Source organism: Phoxinus phoxinus (genome assembly GCF_949152265.1).
Source record: "Phoxinus phoxinus genome assembly, chromosome: 3".
In the NCBI taxonomy this organism is placed as follows: domain Eukaryota; kingdom Metazoa; phylum Chordata; class Actinopteri; order Cypriniformes; family Leuciscidae; genus Phoxinus; species Phoxinus phoxinus.
Window position 1 is genome coordinate 23,582,570 of NC_136878.1, and position 18,995 is coordinate 23,601,564.

At 38.8% G+C, this 18,995-nt stretch overlaps 1 protein-coding gene and 1 long non-coding RNA gene across 2 annotated transcripts in view; one reads left to right on the forward strand and one right to left on the reverse strand.

Annotated features, from left to right (window-relative positions):
* The window catches only part of LOC306996212, a 1,114,438-nt gene that overhangs the window by 1,068,384 nt on the left and 27,059 nt on the right, over positions 1-18,995 (reverse strand). The window lies entirely within an intron of this gene.
* LOC306995259 (U2 snRNP-associated SURP motif-containing protein) lies at positions 2,004-18,683 on the forward strand. The gene is made up of 24 exons (XM_079606717.1): positions 2,004-2,142; positions 2,908-2,994; positions 4,114-4,225; positions 4,833-4,942; positions 5,127-5,194; positions 5,685-5,779; positions 5,868-5,932; positions 6,052-6,217; positions 6,328-6,533; positions 8,813-8,856; positions 9,449-9,553; positions 10,123-10,189; positions 10,315-10,481; positions 10,630-10,792; positions 12,419-12,498; positions 12,988-13,075; positions 13,186-13,314; positions 13,407-13,602; positions 13,797-13,871; positions 14,000-14,033; positions 14,339-14,483; positions 14,608-14,718; positions 17,222-17,409; positions 18,191-18,683. Exons 2-24 carry the CDS (start codon positions 2,917-2,919, stop codon positions 18,315-18,317), a joined length of 2,619 nt encoding a protein of 872 aa, XP_079462843.1. The 5' UTR covers positions 2,004-2,142; positions 2,908-2,916; the 3' UTR covers positions 18,318-18,683.

The following is an 18,995-nucleotide window of genomic DNA, read 5'->3' on the forward strand; positions in this document are numbered from 1 at the left end:
AAACAGACATTACACTCTTTATGAGATTTATCTGGGTCGCCGTGGAAACGGCGTCTGTGTGCAGGCGAGCGGGTTAAGCAACTGGCTCGTTGGCTGCGGTATACACTACTGCAGTAGCCTTAGCTAAGGGGACTGGCAGAGCGGGTAACGTTAGGTTTGATGGCGGTCCGGCCGCGGCGGGACTCGCGCATCTTCTCCTCCGTGCGGCTGCTAGGAGGACTTCGCGGCTCAGGTTTCAACGCGATCTTGGGCCGGGGTCCCCGGGGGGGAGGCGGCTTGTGGCGGCTGTCAGAGCGCGATCTGTCGTCGCTGCGAAGAAGGTCCGTTGCAGGCCTTAGCGGGAGGGCAGACCTTGAGCGCCATCTTGCGGATGGCGGGCAGAAGTGCGCTGCGACCGCTTCTTCACTGGGGGAATTTGTATCCCAAAAGCAGCCATCATCGATGGTTCTCCGTCCACCTCATCCCTTGAGGCGACAGCAGTGAGGGCCGAGGCCGGCAGCTGCGTGTCGGGGGGGGGGTTCTCTGGGGGCGGCACTTCTGTTGCGCGGGTCGACATTGGCAGTTCCTCGCAGTGAACGCAGCCTCTTGAAGACAGAGCGAGGGCTGCGTGGTCCTGTCTCAGGCGGAGAGCGCAGAAGATGGCGGTCTCCGTCGCTGAGCGGGAAAAACGAGGCATTTTGAAACAAACACCTCGTGCTCTTTTAGACACGTGCGTTGCAGCGGCGAACGCACGGAGAGGAAAATACATTATATCATAGACATAAAAAGGATATGACGCCGGATAGCGTAGCTGGCACGGACGGCTGAAGGTGGCGAAGACGGCCGGCTTCCTCAGGCGCTGTCCTAAGCTGGCTGGTCGCTGGATTCGACGGCGGCGGCTTCTCTCGGAGGTCAGCGAAGCGTAGAGCGTCGCTGAAGAGATTAAAATCGAGTGTTAGCAGCCTGAACTGCCCCTTATATACGCTAAGCCACTCCCATTTTGGCGGGCTTGGCCGCGTGAGGGCGCGAAGCGTCCTCATTGGGCGTGACGTCACGCCAGGGGCTCAGTGGTAGGCTGCAGCAGTTGCCGCGGAGCAGCCAATGAGCGCGCTAGATTGCCCGCTCTAGGTCTGACTGCTGCTGCACTGCGTTTACAAGATATGGAAATTTAAGGATAAATTTTGGCTTCAATATCTCGAGCAAAGAGACTTTACCCGGTGCGTACTTTCAGTACGCAGTACGAGAGAACCTCTCGTAAGAGAACTGACTTGTGCACTTGCAACTCAGAGGCGCGAGAGAAGGGGCGCGGGCGGGAGCGGGGGTGTTTAAAGGAGCCGTTCTATTGGCTGGCGCCTAGTAATAGTGACTACTTGTCTGCAGCTTCAAATTCAGAATACAGGTTTGTGACTATTCTCTGCGAGTACAAATTTCAACATTCAACTTCAGATTTTTATTTTACAGGTTTTCACATCAGAGCTGTGAGTGTAAATTTGAGCATACAAGTACAAATATTTATTGTACAAGTTCTCAAATTCACATCTACGTGCTCTCGAGTTTTGCTACTCATTTACCTTCATAGTATTCCTTCTCTAATTAATTTGTTTTAACAATATTCCCATCCCATGCTGTTAGTCTTTTGTACCATTTTCATCCACCCTTTCATCATTTATGGGAAAACATCATATTGTTTTCATGGGAAAACAATAGCACATGAGCAAGTATTAACAATGGATTAATTATATGATGTTCTGTCATATTAGATGGGTTATCTGATCTCACTAGATGTTATCGTGGCTGATGACAGCCTCATATAAGCTTACGGTCAATTCTGCACTGAGCAATGAATAACCTCAGGTCATTACTTCAGCCTGTTCATGTTCTTGCCATCTATAAATCAATTTTCAATTAATAAGAACGTATTTGTAACGTTACTCTAGGACAGTCTTTTATATAAATTAATTATTATATTACACGGGCATATTTTCGATTTTTAAACTTTTAGAAGTCACAGGAGATCCACTGCAGTCGCAGAATGAGGCGTTTTGAGCTCTGATTGGTGTTTGCAACGCGACGTCACTTTTCCGCTATTTCCATTTCTAGTAGAATTCAAAATGGCGGATTAACAACAAACGAACGGTTTCGTTTTTGCAACGCAAGAGCTGTGTAAGTCACTATATAGACTGTTTACAGATGTGTACCTGGTTGCAGCTTCATTTTCATTTTACATCCTCCAGCGGCGTTAAAGCAGTTGACAGCAAAAGGTTGTCTGAGGTATAAAGGAGGCCCGGAGGACTAGACGTGTTAGCCATAACGCTAATTTACACAAACAGGCTGTCTACTCCAACCTGGTGAGCTTCCCACCTAGAAAGCTTTTTGGGAGACTGCCGGCGTCTGTGATGCCCACAAATGCTCTCTAGGTTGGCAGCTCGCTAGGTTAGGAAACAGTCGCAGATTGAGTTATGGAGACACCACCAACAGCAGGTCTATGACTATTCAAAGATAATGTTATAACTTATAGAACTAAATAGTGCCATTATGAATCATACACAAACAATGTGTTTTAATATGTCTTGGTGTGCAGTGATATTGTCTCATAAAAAGGTAGGGTTTATAATCCAGCATCTTTTAAAGTTGCTTTGCATCTTCACCAGTCCTGCATCATGCTGTCCTCAGTTTAGACCAAGAGGACATATTGATGGAGTAAAAACAATTTAATTCTTATTTTCAGAAATGTTTTCATTTAGGTCAGGTATGCAGGGTCTTCACCCCCAACATTCAGACTAGTATAACCACGAGAATACTTTTTTTCTGAAATTGTTATATGTAGTCCCCCCAATCCTGAATAAATGGTTGCATGATTGAATATACGCCTTTACAGTGATCTACAATACATTTGAGAGTTACAATACATTTCTGTTGTTTTTTTAGAGAGTTGACATGGCAGACAAAAAAGGGAAATCAGTGGGGGTGAAGAGGACACTAACAAAAAGAGAACAGGAGGAAATGAAGAAAAAGGTAAGTTTTTGTCATCGAAATGTGTTTGATAGTCAATAAACATTCAGCATTTGAGAAGGTCAGTGCGGACTGTGGAGCCCTGCACATGACATGCAGAAGAAAAAATAGATATCAAATTAGTGGCAATGTTTTATTAATTAGTTCCATCGCTTTGGTTTAATTGTGACTGGGATTTACAGTGCAGTAAGCCATTTCTGAAAAACACTTGATATTTGAAATCATCCCCAACAAACACACTCCTCCCTTCACTGCTCTGCCCCCATAATGCACGAACACACAGTGCATGAGTGGATGTCTCTTAATCATAGCTGAAGTGAAGCAAAATAATGTTTCGTGAAAAATAAAGCCAAGCTGATGAACAAACAGCAAGGAAGAACAAAAAATTAACATACAGTACACAAGAGTAGGCTTTACAAGCAAGAATTTATTGCAGCACCTGTCACCAGCAGCACACCAGCTCCAGACAAACAATGACACTCAAAACTGTCCTGTTACTATAGCTAACATTACAACAACAGCATATCTTAGTTCTGTGCTCACCAATGTTACTCACTTATGGAGCTGAAAAAAATGCAGCGTCTGTTTTCAGGCCTTGCTGAACATCTCCAGCACTGGAAAGCTTTTCTAATATTAATGCGGGTCCTAAAGCTCTTGCTCTACCCTTCATTTTCTAGAGATATTCCTCTGACCTTTTCTCTTTTGTAATGTCTCTCAGCCATCTCTCTTTCTACGGTCTTCCTTCAAATCCCCCTCTTGCTCTTTATCTCTCCTCCACCGTCATGAGTGCATACGCCCCCTACTGCTGATTGGCTACAAGTGCATTGTGGTGCTCGGTCCAATCCACGTTCAACAGCGTTTCCTTTACGGAAGGCTATACCTTTACTTTAAATTAAAACAAGGAAATTAATTAGTACAAGGTGACCATGATTTAACCAAAACAATGGAGCAAATATGGGAATGAATTCTTAATTTTTGGCATGCCAAACACTGCATGCCATGTGCTCTGTAGGCCAGAGTAGTAGTGCTTAGTTAAAAAAAAAAAGATAGGCCTAATTGAGAGGAAATACAATATTTTTATTTAAAAATATTCCCGGCATCTGTTTGTCTCGCTTTTTCCAGGAGGAGGAGAAAGCTGCTGAAGTCTTTGAGGAATTTTTAGCTTCTTTTGACACCAATGACAAAAGTGGAGTGAAGACATTTGTACGAGGAGGCATTGTCAATGCAACTAAAGGTGAGCTGTTGTGCATTTCTGCAAGTCTCTGATTCATGTTCAGTATGATACTAGTGTCTATTCATATTTTGAATTAGCCTTTATTATATTCAGTTTTCTTTTAAGTGCTTTTGACATATTTTTTATATTTATTTTTAGCTTTAATTTATATTTAGTTCAGTTTTTAGAACTTTAACTTCAATTTATTTTGATTCAGTTAGGCAACATATCTAATTTTCATTTAAATTATTTTACTCTTTATGTTATCTAATACTCATGTTAGGTTAATTTCAATTACCAGAATATATTTTTAATCGTTTTAGTTGTAGTTTTAGTTAACAATAGGAACACTGCTCAGATTTCCGAAATATAAAATATGGTCTCTACTGTTACTGTAAGTCTCTTCATTGGGTGTTTTGAGCATGTGTGTCTCTAGATATCAGTAGTTTGAAACGTAAACCAGTGTAACCATAGTTACTGACTGCTTTGTGTTTTAGTATGATGCTTATATGTTGCTTGCAGGAAAAAGTTGTAGTTGTAGGCTACTAAAAAATATAGATCCAAGCTGTTAGTTAAAATGGAAGAAGGAGAGAGTTACTATTGTATGTGTTTGTTGTTCACCTCTCAGAGGAAGAAGCCGCAGAGGTGAAGAAGAGCAAACTCTACAGACCCGCCTCTAAATTCAATTCTCCACCTCAGAATGCCTCACCTGTTCAACACTCAGAAGTTAAAAAAGCTGTAAGTGAGCTTCTGTCTACTGTAATCAGATGAGCTTAATATCCTCCATATTGAGAGGTAAGATTTAGTCAGAAGTAACAAGATGAGAAGATCATCATAATCAGTATAGATTACAAGATCCATTTTTCTGTAAATCACAAAATACATTATTAAGCATAACATCATTGTTGTTTTTCCATTCTAGGCAGCTAAAAAGAAAACGGAGGAGAAGAAGAAGAGTAATCTGGAGCTTTTTAAAGAGGAATTAAAACAGTCAGTGTTTCTTTCATGGTTTTACTTCATTTTTTCTGTCTTGGTCATCTCAAACAAAAAGCCAAGGAAATGTATATCTGTCTCCATTAACTAAAATGTCACTTTATCTGTTTTCTAAATGCATGATGTTATTGTGAACGATTCATCCATGTTTCATACATTACTGGAACGTCTGGTGAAAACGACTTCTCTCTTGTGACAGACTTAAACCCTGCCACTCCACAATCGACCACAAGAACACAACACAAGCATTATTGCATTAAAGCATTAACACAAGCATTCATTTTTTTTAGCTCAACGCCCATATCTCAAAATCCAATCAACAACCAACCCGCCTTACATTCTTTTTTTTTTTTTTCAATAATCTGTGTCACTCGGATGTGTCACAATCCAGTAGAAAAGATCTGTCGCTACTTCCATTCCCCTGTGACTTTAAAGAGTGTTACAAAATTGTAGCTAAAAAGCGTTCTTTATTCAATCTGCCATTCAGAATACAGGAGGAAAGAGAGGAGCGATACAAAAGAAAGAAAGGGGACTCTGGAGGAGTGTACCCAGATCTGGATTTACCTCTGACACGAAGATCAAGTAATTCTGACAATTCTACACCACATGTTTCACTTTACAAACCCAGTGGAAGGAAGCCTAAAACCCCCTTTTCTGATTGTATTTGCAGTATTTGATGATGATCCTGCAGTGCCAAACACAACAAACCTGTACATCGGCTGCATCAACCCCAAGGTGAGAAGAGACCACCGCACATGGTTTTGCTTTAACAGACTGCATAACAGTGACCATATGGCGCTCTTGTAATTACACAGGTGTTTTGTACTTATGTACTAAGCTTTTACTCTCATTAGATGACAGAGGAGATGCTCTGTAAGGAGTTTGGAAAATACGGTCCTCTGGCCAGTGTAAAGATCATGTGGCCTCGCACTGATGAGGAGAGAACGAGAGTCACAAACCGTGGTTTTGTTGCTTTCATGACACGGAAAGATGCAGAGCGTGCTCTGGCTGCGCTGGACGGTGAGACATCCTCAATCCTCAAACCAGTGTAAATGAAACATCAGACTGCAACCTGCAAAAGAGGTATTGGACAGTTTTGACCTTTGAGCTCTGGTGTCTTTGTATTGCAGGTAAAACAGTAATGGGTTTTGAAATGAAACTGGGTTGGGGGAAGGCAGTACGTATTCCTCCGCAACCTCTTTACACCCCAATCGGGGTGCTGAAGACCACTGCCCCCCCTCCACCCTCTGGACTGCCATTCAACGCCCAACCCAGAGACCGCTTTAGAAATGACTTCACCAAACCACGCAGTCGCTCACAGGAAGACTTTTACAAGGTAACCACACACACTGTCTCCTGGTGTAGTAGAGTTTGGTATGCTGAAGTCAAGGTCTTTATTAAAGTTTTTTTTCTGCTGGAAAAGTATTCTGGGAGCATGAATCATTACTGAGTAAACAAAAGGTTTATCATTAAATGCTAAAAAGTCGTCAAAGAAATTTTTTATTCCTTTTTCTTTTTTTCCTGGTGGTTTTAGGTTGATACAAAAGATCATGGCTGAGTATTAAGATAGATAGATAGATAGATAGATAGATAGATAGATAGATAGATAGATAGATAGATAGATAGATAGATAGATAGATAGATAGATAGATATTTTGGGTGTTATTTTTCTTAAAATATCAGACAATTACACTGCCATTCAAAAGTTTGCGGGTGGTACGATTTTTGGGAAAAAAGTCTCTTATGCTCATTAAGGCTGCATTTATTTGGTTATTACACTTTGAAATGACGGTTTTCTATTTTGATATATTTTGAAATGTAATTTACATCTGTGATGGGAAATTACTGTCACATGATCCTTCAGAAATCATTCTAATATGCTGATTTGCAGCTCAAACATTTCTTATTATTATCAATGTTGAAAACAGTTGTGCTGCTTAATATTTTTGTGCAAACCATCATACAATATTTTTCAGCATTTATTTGAAATAGAAACCTTGTATAATATCATAAACCACTTTACAGTCACTTTAGACCAAATTTGTTTTTTGTGGCCTTGCTGAATAAAATAATTACTGAATTACTGAACTGAAGTGACCCCAAACTTTTGAACGACAGTAAATATTATATAGAGAGAAATGTGATGGGATCATCATTTAGCTGCACTGTCAGAGAAACTTATTTTATTGTTTGAGGAAAGTTACAAAATCAACTCGCAGTGTGAATTCACACTGTTGTGGGAACAATTTAGACTAATTTAAGTTGCTTGATTTGACTCGTATACATTACTGTGCAAAAGTCTTAGGCAAGTATTTTTACCAGAAAAAAAATGGTTTTATGCCAGTTATTTATATCTTTTGCTGTAATGTGTTAGTGGGAAATATCAGTTTACTTTTCCAGACATTCCTTTTTCTAAAACAACAAACTGGATTATTACAATAATGGCAAAAGGAATGTCTGGAAATATACAAACAGCAAAAGATATAAATAACTGTCTTAAAACCCTTTTTTTTGGCTAAAAATACTAATGTGTCTTAGACTTTTGCACAGTAATGTTATGTATATTGTACCAGACAAAGAATCACAAGCAGATTAAACCAGGAATCTGTAGAGAAATAATGTTGGTCAGTTGTAAATTCATTGGTGTTCATTAGCCTGGGGGACATCCTGTGTAACAAGAGACACTTCATTCCGACCAACCTGTCTGGCTTAAGACTTACAGATGTGTTACAGATCTGTTGAAGTTGATTGGCTGGTCTCTACAGGTCACATTTCTATTGGTGTGTCAGAGATGAGTCATCAAGTATGTCAAATCCTAACCTTCCAAGTCTTATATAGCATCATTGGCAGCAACAAAGCAAAAAAAAAAAAAAAATCTGCAAGTTCAACATGGGGAACAATATTCAATTCCCTTAAGTTTATTTGGGTTTTAGATAATAGGCAATTGTATCTTTGTGAGGACACATTTTTTATTAATTTGTCTGTGGGCAGTTTAAATGTATAAGCTTTAAAGTCTGCGTGAACTAGAAGTTGCAAACAACTTTTCTCCAGTGTTGTGACGTAATTCCAAGTGAAAGGGAATTCTGAACAGAGGGCAGGGTTTTACTTTAGCGCTCCTCCTCTCCATCTCTGCTCATAGCAGACTAACGGTTTGAGGGGAGTGGTTAAGCGGTTTCAACCCAAGCCGTCAAACCAACGTCATCAGGAACGTCATTCCAGACCGAAAGTAACTTTTCATATTTTGATTAAAGATTACCACGGCAAACTATTTTTTTCTTGTGTATTAACTTGCACGGATTAATTGTTCACCACAAGAATATGCGCTAACATAGTAAATAGGGTCAATTTCATGTCGACTTTAAACTGGAATAATAATAAAAAAGCCAATAACCTTAGTGAAGCCATACAGGTTGGAGGAAGCAAAGTGTAAAATACACAGAATGTCCCCCAGACAGAGCCAGAAACAGCGGTGAGATGAACTCGTCTGTTTGCGGAGCATGTTTCCAGAGGTTTAGCTGCTGCTGCTGATATTAATCATGAATATTCTGCAGTTTGTTTAAATATAAACTCACTGTATTTTTGTATCTTCATCATTTGGTTTGACGTCATGAACAGACTCTGTCCGAGGCCGTAGTGACAGTGGTAATCCCCCCAGAAAGGTACACATTCTCTGTCCATTTATTAAAACACCATTGCCACTGAAACACACACAAACACACTCACCTGTAGACTGACGCCTACATCACAGTGGTTAGATCATCGGAAAGATACTGTTATACATCACTGATCTTAGATCGTAACCAAGGCAATCGCTCATACGCTTCCAGATACATATACATGCTTAGAGGTTACCCATCTTTAGCAACATCAGCAACTTCACCATTCTGTTAACACAGTTGCGGTTTAAACAACATATAATAATTTTATACCCAGTAATTGCTACTGTGAAAATGTGTAGAATGTCACAAAGTGGCCTTTCTGTGAACCTCAGGAGCTAACATAATACCAAAACACACTCCCTAAACGGTCTCATAGGGCCATGGTAACATCAGAAAACAATCTGATTTGGAGTGGACAGAAAATTCAGAGCAAAATACAAGTTTCAAACTGCCAGACAGTGAAAATGAAAGAAGAAAAACATAGAACTGACATGGTAAGGCTGTAAGGACTATATGGAGTGATTGAGAAAGGTGGGGATGAGAAGAGAGTGCCCTTGTTCATTCTCTCATCCATCTCTTTTGTGGCTGATAGGAACCTGCTGGGCTTGATACACAGAATGATTGAGTTTGTGGTAAGAGAGGGTCCCATGTTTGAAGCCATCATCATGAACCGGGAAAAGAACAACCCTGAATTCAGGTATGTGAGGAGTATTCTGCTTGTTATAGAATATTTGATCTTTTATTATACTTTGATAGCTTGCATTGTTTTGTATCTATTCGTCATCTTCACCTTTCACACAAAATAATTTACTCGTGTCTGAACAAGTATGACTTTCTTTTTACCCTAAATCCCAAAAGGAGACATTAGGAAGGATGTTCATGCTTCTCTTTTTCATTCAGTGTGAATGGTAACATGATGACATGAAGCAGTCTATATGACTTGTGCGCTTTATTCAAGTCTTCCAAAGCCACATGATATTGAAGTTCAGAAGTGTTTACGGTCTCATTAGTGCAATTTGAATATGCACATATTTCAATTTTATGAGAACCAATAACATTTGGCATCATTGATGTCACCCACCATTCACTTTTTTTTTGGGAAAAGATTAGCATTGACATTCTGCTAAATATCTCTTTTTGTGCTCCATGGAAGAAAGACAGTTATTCAGGTTTAGAACATGAAGTAAAACATGAGGTATTTTTGGTCAAATGATTTCTAAAATCCTCTGAATGCCATATCCAACCCTGGTCTGGTTAATGTTGCAGGTTTTTGTTTGATAATAAGACTCAGGAGCATGTGTACTACAGATGGAAGCTCTACTCCATTCTACAGGTAAATGAGCTACTGCCTTTCATGGCCAAACACAGTTTTACTCTCAAAGATAAATTATGCCATGTTTGCATATCTATATGAAAACTGTTATACACTGTTTCCCTGTGCCTCTGTCCTTCTCTAAGGGAGAAAACCCAAATAAATGGAGAACGTCCCCTTTCAGAATGTTTAGGGGTGGCTCTCTTTGGAAGCCCCCACTTCTTAACCCATATCTCCATGGCGATGAGGAAATAGAAGAGATCTCCTTCCCTTCTCAAGAGGAAGAGCCAAAGAAAGGGCAACTAAAGACAGAGTAAGGATGTGTTCCAAAAATAGATGTAGTAGGCCATCTCTTTTCTTTTGCACATTTTTCCTTTGAAATAAAATGCACATAGGCCTGTGGCCACATTCTTTTGGCCCCGTAATTCATGTACATGTTGAAAATGTGTGTTATGTCTCAGGCACAGAGAGCGGTTGGAAGCCCTGCTGAGAGGACTGACTCCTCGCAGAGATGAAATCGGTGATGCAATGCTGTTCTGCCTAGAGAGAGCAGAGGCTGCTGAGGAGGTCGTCTCCTGCATCACTGAATCTCTGTCTATAGTGCACACACCACTGCAGAAGAAGGTACACACACATTTACACTAGTACACAGTTGGAGTTCACAGATAACTGAAATTTGTGGCATAGCTAGGGCTGGGTATCTAGTTCGATACTTTTTATGCACCGACCAAATTGCCTCAAGACCATTGAGTATCAAAAAAATCTCTTGTCGTCCGGTACCAAATTTCGATACTTAAGGGTTTTATCTCGTCAATGTCAGTGAGCCAATAAGCATGCAGCATGATTGGCTGTGGCAAGGCATCAAGGAAAAACACTATTTACGCTGGTTACGCCCAGAGACGTGGCTCAAACATGAGGCTGTAGTGTGTAAGCGTCCCAACCAAGCGTGCCGTACAAGCCCTGAAAAGTTAAGCCAAAACATCTCGATCGCCCCCCGGTGGCTGGTCCTAGTATAGGTCATAAACCCCGCCTCCCCATTTTATTCAACGGGACATGAGACCAACTAAACAAGTAAATTATACAATTTAAATTATTTTTTTTCCAAAGGTGGTTTCTGTCATTTGCAGTCGTTTTTATCACGCTGATATAAGTTCAAGTGTCTGTTTTTAAAATAAGTTTGGTTTTAGTTAGTTACGGGATGCTATAAAAACGGTGGTGTAACGTCATGATTGACAGGTTCACCCCAGAGAGTGAGGGCGGGGGGTTGATTTCGCGGCTTTACTTCCTGCTCACTACTGCGCAGGTCTGGACCCAAGATCGCTACTGCGCAGACTCAAGTCAGCGCCAAATCAGGACACTGGCGGCTTCAGTTCTCACCAATGGAAGAGAGTGAAGGGGCGTCGTCGTCCATCTTTTTTTTTTACAGTCTATGGTCCCAACCCAAAGCACATGTAAGCGTAAATAGATGGAAAAGATGTGGAAAAGATCAAAAGTGTGGCAACATTTCACCAAGCTTGATGCTTACAACGCGCAATGCAATATTTGCGACAAAATTATTTCTTCCAAGACCAGCAACACGACAAATCTGATGAAGCACTTGACAGTGCACAAAATAAACTTAAGAGCAGAAAGTTGTTCCGTTTTCGACTGCAAGAAGAACTGTAGCGTGTCACAAATAAACCGAAACTCCGCGTATAGGCTACTTGCCTCACAGACATGAGAAATTGGCATATAGTCTACTTTTAAATTACATTTTTTATATTAAAAAAAAGAATTATTTGATTATGATATGATAATATTGATTATGATAATATTCATATTAATCCAAATGAAAGGTGCATTTCTCTCTATAGGCAACTTCATCTTATCAGCCAACACTCAGAAAACACTAGTTTATTAACAAATAATTAAAATGTATCCTTGCTATTTTTTTCCCTACACATTCATAATCATTAGGTTACTTTTGACAGTGCTTTGTGGCAATTGCTATCCGTGCGCTTGAGCGCGAAGCATATATTCCACCTCGCAGTGGCCTATATGAGTCTGAGTCTGTAAAAAAAAAAAAGTAAACAAACTGAAAAAATAAAACAACGTTTTGTTTTTTTCAAGATAATTTCATAAAATTGGTATCGAAAACAGTATCGTTCAGGAACCGGTATTGATATTGAACATTTTTTAACTATACCCAGCCCTAGGCATAGCCCTTGTTCACACTTTTGGACATTGTGTCTGATGTCTTGTGTATTGCAGATTGCCAGACTTTACCTGATATCCGACATCCTCTACAACTCCTGTGCCAAAGTGGCCAATGCATCATATTACCGCAAATTGTGAGTCAGTGGTGCAAAATGTTTCATATTTTATGTTTTCTTGATTGTTTTTGTGCTGTTTTTGCATTTTTATAATTGCTTTGGACCTACAACATTGATATGAATACGTTTTTTTGTGTCCTAAGGTTGGCATTAAATGGAAAATCAAACTATTTTCTGAATGCATGTAATTTATCTTATTACGAACCATTCATCCATGCATGATTCCTTTTTTTTTTTTTTTTTTACCATGTCATTTTTTATCAAAATGTCATATTTTCCGGTGAAAAAACAAACTTCTCTCTCATCACATATACCAGACTTCCCCAATCATTTAGTCAACTTAGGCTGCCCCTTTCTTGTGATTAACAGCAAACTTGCATTCAGATCTCAATTGTTTCACTTGAATGTACGTCACAATATGAAAAAAAAAGTCTGTCGCTACTTCAGTTACATCGCAACTTGAATGTTGTCTCTAATGGAAAGTGTTTTCTTTTTACTGTGTAATAGTTTTGAGACAAAGCTGCCCCAGATATTTGGAGACATCAGTGAAGCGTATCGGAACATCCAGGCTCGACTCCAGGCAGAGCAGTTTAAGGTGGGAACAGTCTGTTCTTGCACATCATCTGTCTTGAGTTCTTCCCCTGCAGATATCTGTGATCCTACTCCCCAACTATAATTCTCTCTTACATCTCTCTCTTTCTGCAGCAAAGGATCATGGGATGTTTTCGTGCGTGGGAGGACTGGGCAGTTTATCCAGACTCCTTCCTGATCCAACTGCAGAATATATTCCTGGGACTCATTAAACCTGGAGAGGAAGTCATTGAAAGAGCAGAGGTGATCTATGGCCAATAGATAAAAAAATGTTTTATAATTAAACTGTATATGATCTGTATAGTGAACTATGTGTAATATGTTCTGTTCACTAGCCCGAATCTCCTGATCTGGATGGAGCGCCGTTGGATGGTATTCCTCTAGACAAAGTTGAAATTGATGGTACTCCCCTTGATGACCTTGATGGGTCACCTATGACCTGGGATCCATCCTCTATAGATGGTGTACCAGTTGACGACATTGACGGTGTTCCCCTAGGAAACTCAATAGATGATATTGATGGTGTGCCATGTAGGTAGTCAGGCGCTGTGCTCTTTAGATGTTTATCTTGTTCATTACAATATTGTGAGTGTGAATAATCATTTATGTTATAGATGGCCCTCTTCCTCATCTGAACAAAAATATACAATATTCGTATTGCTTTTGTTGCATCATTGATTTTTATTTAATTCCTTTCTGTGCTTGTTTTTCTGTGTCTGATCCAGTTGATGAGGGCTCAGATAAGACTTTACCCACTGTCGCACTATCCAAATGGGAGAAGGTGGATTCAGAATCCTCAGGTAGACTCACAACACGAAGAGTAATACATGATCATTTATATTAACTGCTTTTTCCAGACTATCCAGGCTAATATATTGGTTCCTATCAACTGCTGCACCCTTTTAAACTGTTATTATCATTCTTTCAGCCAAGAATGACTCAGACACTGAGATTAATTCAAGGTAAGAGCCTTTCGGATGACATTAAATTGACTTTAATATTTCTGTGATTACTGGATGAATCTTTTTTTTTTTTTTTCACATGATTGGATCATTTCAACAGCCTCATGAAGTCACATGCTTTTTTTTTTATTACCTTATTTGTGTGAACTATCCATTAAACTGTTCACTTATGGATGTACGTTTGCAAAGTTGTTTAGTAAATCTAGGCTATATACATTGATTTATGAAGAGGTAATATTTGAAAATATGCCACTCTTTTCAGTTTTGGTGACCTCATTGTTTCCTGCCCTCTCTTTCTCATGCAGTGGCCTAAAGGAGAACAATGGTGATTCTGATGTCAGCAGTGATGAAGCTGACAGCCCCAGCAGGTACGAGGGGGCAGAGTTTAAGAGTTCTCTGAAAAACTTTGAGCTTTCTGAAACCAAAAGGACACGTCTCCGAGAACTGGAGGTTAGTCACTCACTCAGTATTTCATGTCTCGCTCTCTCCCTCCCACACACTCACAGACGGACGTAGCTCTAAAGCTAACTGTGTTCCCAGACACTATTAAAGTGTGTGTGTGTGCATATTGCAGGTGAAGGTGATGAATTTCCAGGATGAGTTGGAGTCGGGTAAGCGACAGAGGAAGTCCAGTGTGAATCTCCAACAGCAAGTTCAACACTACAGAAACAGACTGCTACAGAAGGTACACACAACTCTCAAACATAATCAACTGCAACAACACATTTTGGGTTAAAAAAACAGATAAGTGTAGTGCTGATGCTGATTTTTCAATAGAGTGTTGTAGTTGTACTATAATGATACAAAACATATCACATCACACTTAAAGGTACTTTAATACACTACTTTTTTTTTTTTTAAATCGGAACAAATCATCATTAACAAATAAAAACAATGTGTGTTCTAAAATCGACTCAAAATATCAAGCATGTTTGTGTGATATCATCTAACTGGATGTATTCTGAACTCTGAAGTCTGTGCCCATCATACACTAAACCGATTATTTGCTAAATCTGTTAACTCAAATGTGAAGACTGGCTCTAGCATTCAGAAACTAGTGTCAGTACCTCCAGACCTCCAGAATAGGGGCAAAGGTTGTTTAGTGCATTCCAGCCTTGAGACATTTTTTTTTACATTTTCTCATCTGACCTTGGTATCAGCCAGGTTTACATATATTATAGATGCAAAAGCTCAGAATTGTGGTACGACGTATTTAACCTTAAAGCAACCGTATGTAGTTTTGTGTATTTTTGTGACTAACCCTAGCCCCATACAGTTAAGTGGAATTCACTTTCGTAAATATACCACTGTCTGAATTACAGTGGATAGATGTACATGTGCATTTGTTGACGAGCTAAATGATTTCAAAAGCCAAGCAGAACCATGTTGACTGATATTAGAATATTACAGTGAGCAATATTACAACAGTAACAAAAGGAATAACATAGGAATGACAGAATTTAGTTTTTCTGAAATACTACTCTCACATTTTCATATATACATAGTGAGCTAAGCATTTTAATGTGTATGTGGAATTGAATGTTGGTGACACAATAGGCCACATTGCACATAATATACATGTGAAATTGACAGTATAGACTATTACAATCTAACAGAGATAGATTTGCAAAGCTTGCATGCTATCCTGAGACAGGTCTATTAGATGACTTCACAAAACTCTGAGATAAAGACGACACTGATAAAGTTATAGCTTATGTCTTTCAGTAGTGTTCATTTTTGTCAGCTTTTTTTCTTCTTCTTTTTTTTCTTCTAAGTCTTAGTCCTGTGAAATTTACTTTTTAGTTTTTCTCTTATTTGGTCAACCTTGTCCTGTTTTGGTTTAGTTTTAGTCAATGAAAATGTAGTCACATTTTCGTCATGCTGTATAATGGTTAAAATAGAAAATCATGATTTTATTCAAATAATATAATTACAATTTTTTTTTTACTTTTACATATTAGAATGATTGCACTTTCACCTATAAGCACAAATCAAGAGAATGTCAACTCTTGAGTTATTATAGGCTATTTATCATATAAATCACCACACTCTCTGCATTATGAAAACTGGTAAAACAAGAAACTTCTCTCAACATGAAATTCCTAATAGTAATTCAAATAATTCCAAATTACATTCGTGTTTTTCAATTATAACAACAGCAAAGAAGACTGCCACACAGAGTGTAGTGTGTAGTAAGTGCATTTATTCTGCAATCCATGTTTGGATTTATTACAGTTCATCACTGAGGAGGTTTTGATAGCAGATTTAGTCGCTACAAACCGCACAAGCGGCTCGTGACAACACAGACTGACTGAATGACACTTTTAAGCAGAATATCTTAAATGGAGATCGCTAAACTCCAGCTTACATGTTTGTCTGTGTTTTCAGATCATCTGTGCTTCTTCCGAAGTGTAGAGAGAGTGTGTGCGCATGGTTTCCAGATTGCAAAGATTAAGTAAAACACTGGGCAGAATGTTTTCTTTTTAAGAGAAAATCTCTGATTGAAGGCTTGTTAAAAACAGTCTGTAACATTTTGTATCCTCTTTTTTTTTTTTTTGGTAAAGTTTAAACAATTTTAACTACGGTACATTTTTGTCTTGTCTTTTTGTCACAGTTATTTTTTAATAACATCTGTGTTGTATTGCCTTTATCTCATCTTAGTTATGAAAAAAAGGGTAGTCAACGAACATTTTTCATTAATGAAATTAACACTATCTTTCATAAATAAAACTGGTGGTGAAATCTGCTGTCAGATTTACGTCGTTTTTTCTCCCTTCAGTCATAAGACAGACAATTGCTTATTAATTGACTTATTTTACTACGTCAGGACAGTATAAACCCTGAGTAAGCTCAACATTGAAAATGGTGAATGAGTTTAAGATGTCTGTACTGATAATACTGTTTTGCTAAAGCTATGTTGATGTGGTGTATTGTGTGATGTACTGCTCTAAAGCAATCTGCCCGTTTCGTGGAATTTTGTACCCGCTGACCAAACTGGCACACTCCCAGAACAGACATTTGGAGAGCGTGGGAAACAAGTCATTTGCCTTATTAGAAGTCAGTGTACCATCAGAATGATTTTGAAACTGATATTTCAAGCCAAGGTAAAAAACTTTAACTCTTTTGCTTTAACTGATAAATCAGTAAACTCAATATTTCTTTCCTTTTTTTTTCTGTCCCTCCTTTAGGAGTTTGACAAGGACGACCAGGAAAAGAAAGACAAATATTCACAGAAACCGAAAGACCGGTCCAAAAAAGACGAGCGGAGAGATAAAGAAGACAGAAGTAAAACACGGGAAAAAGAGAAAAGTAGAAAGAGTGAGGACCGAGAAAGGAGTAGAGGAAGGAGTCGAGACAAAGAAGAGAGGAGAGAGAGGTATACACACACACACACACACACATACACACACACAGTTGTTAAACCAGGCATGATGCATCAAGTTTCCAACTATAACTAATGTGTCTGTCCTCTCTAAGATTGAAAAACATTTACAGCCAATCAGAATATGCACTACCGTTCAAAAGTTTGGGGTTGGTATGATTTTTTTAAATGTTTTTGAAAGACGTTGTAAAGACTGTTGTGCTCACCAAGACTGCATTTATTTAATCAAAGATACAGTAAAATTTGTTGTGAAATATTACATTTTAAAACAACTGTTTACTATTTGAAAATTATTTAAAAAAGTTATTTATCCTGTGATGCCAAAGCTGTATTTTCAGCATCATTACTCTAGTCTTCAGTGTCACATGATCATTCTGTAATCATTCTAATATGCGGATTTGGGGCTCAAAAACATTATCATCAATGTTGAAAACAGTTGTGCTCAATATTTTTGTTGAAACTCTGATACTTTTTCAGGATTATTTGATGAAAAATGTAAGATGTAAAATTTTAAATATCTTTGCATCCTTTGCTGAATAAAATTATGTATTTCTTTAGAACCCCAAACTTTGAACAGTAGTGTATTTAATTTCTGTGAAGTGTGATTTTGAAGCAGCGCTACGCAAATGTCCTGTGGCCACAGCTAGTGAGAATACAAACCATGATTGAATTGTTTGTCACTTTGTGTCATGTTTGTTTACGCCATAAGAAGTACATGTGGATTTCACTTAGCGCTTAGCCCTTCATTTATCCTCACTCTTTGTCTTTCATGAAGAACAAAATCCCGATCACCACGGAAGTCAAAACGCTCTAAATCACCATCACCACAGCACAAATCCTGGAGGTCTTCGTCCCGATCACCACATCGCTCGCACAAAAAGACCAAGAAGAGCAAACACTGAACTCTGACCCTTTGAACCCTGTGACCTCTGCAGTCATCTCTTAACACAGCCTGACGGAGCCTATGAATGGACTGCTCTCGTCACGCACATCAACGTGTTTCTATTCCACAATGCTTTGATTACAGACTGGCTGATTTACAGCTGTTCATTTGTTTCCAGAACGGTCCTCTGTGTGGCTGCTGCAATCACAACCCTGGGCTTGGCTGAATTTTTCTAAGATGAAGTGTGAACTTGTACAGATCTTATTTTTGTTTTGTAAACCGTTTTATTTGTGTTTTGTTTTAAATCCAGTGTTTAAAAAAAAATGCTGCAAGATGGACCCCTCCGCCTCTAAAACTTTACAATAAAAACAATTGTGGAAGGACAGATGTTGGTGTGAACATTTTATAAGAAGTTTTCATAAAGCAATTGTTTATAAACATTGTTAAATACATTTAAATGCTTTATTGTAATTCTATAAATGGTGATAGTAGGAAGCTCAGAATAAAACTCTAGCTGCTAGAACAAAATTTCCTTCGTAAGATCTAAAAGAGTGTGTATCATTGGTGAAATCAAATATATGAGACCTTGGTCAGACCAAAATAGTTTTGAGATCCAAAAAATAAATGTGTAATCTGCTAAAAGAACACAAGCCGTCAATGTCCTTGTGCTTATAAACTAGAGATTTTAGAATACAAC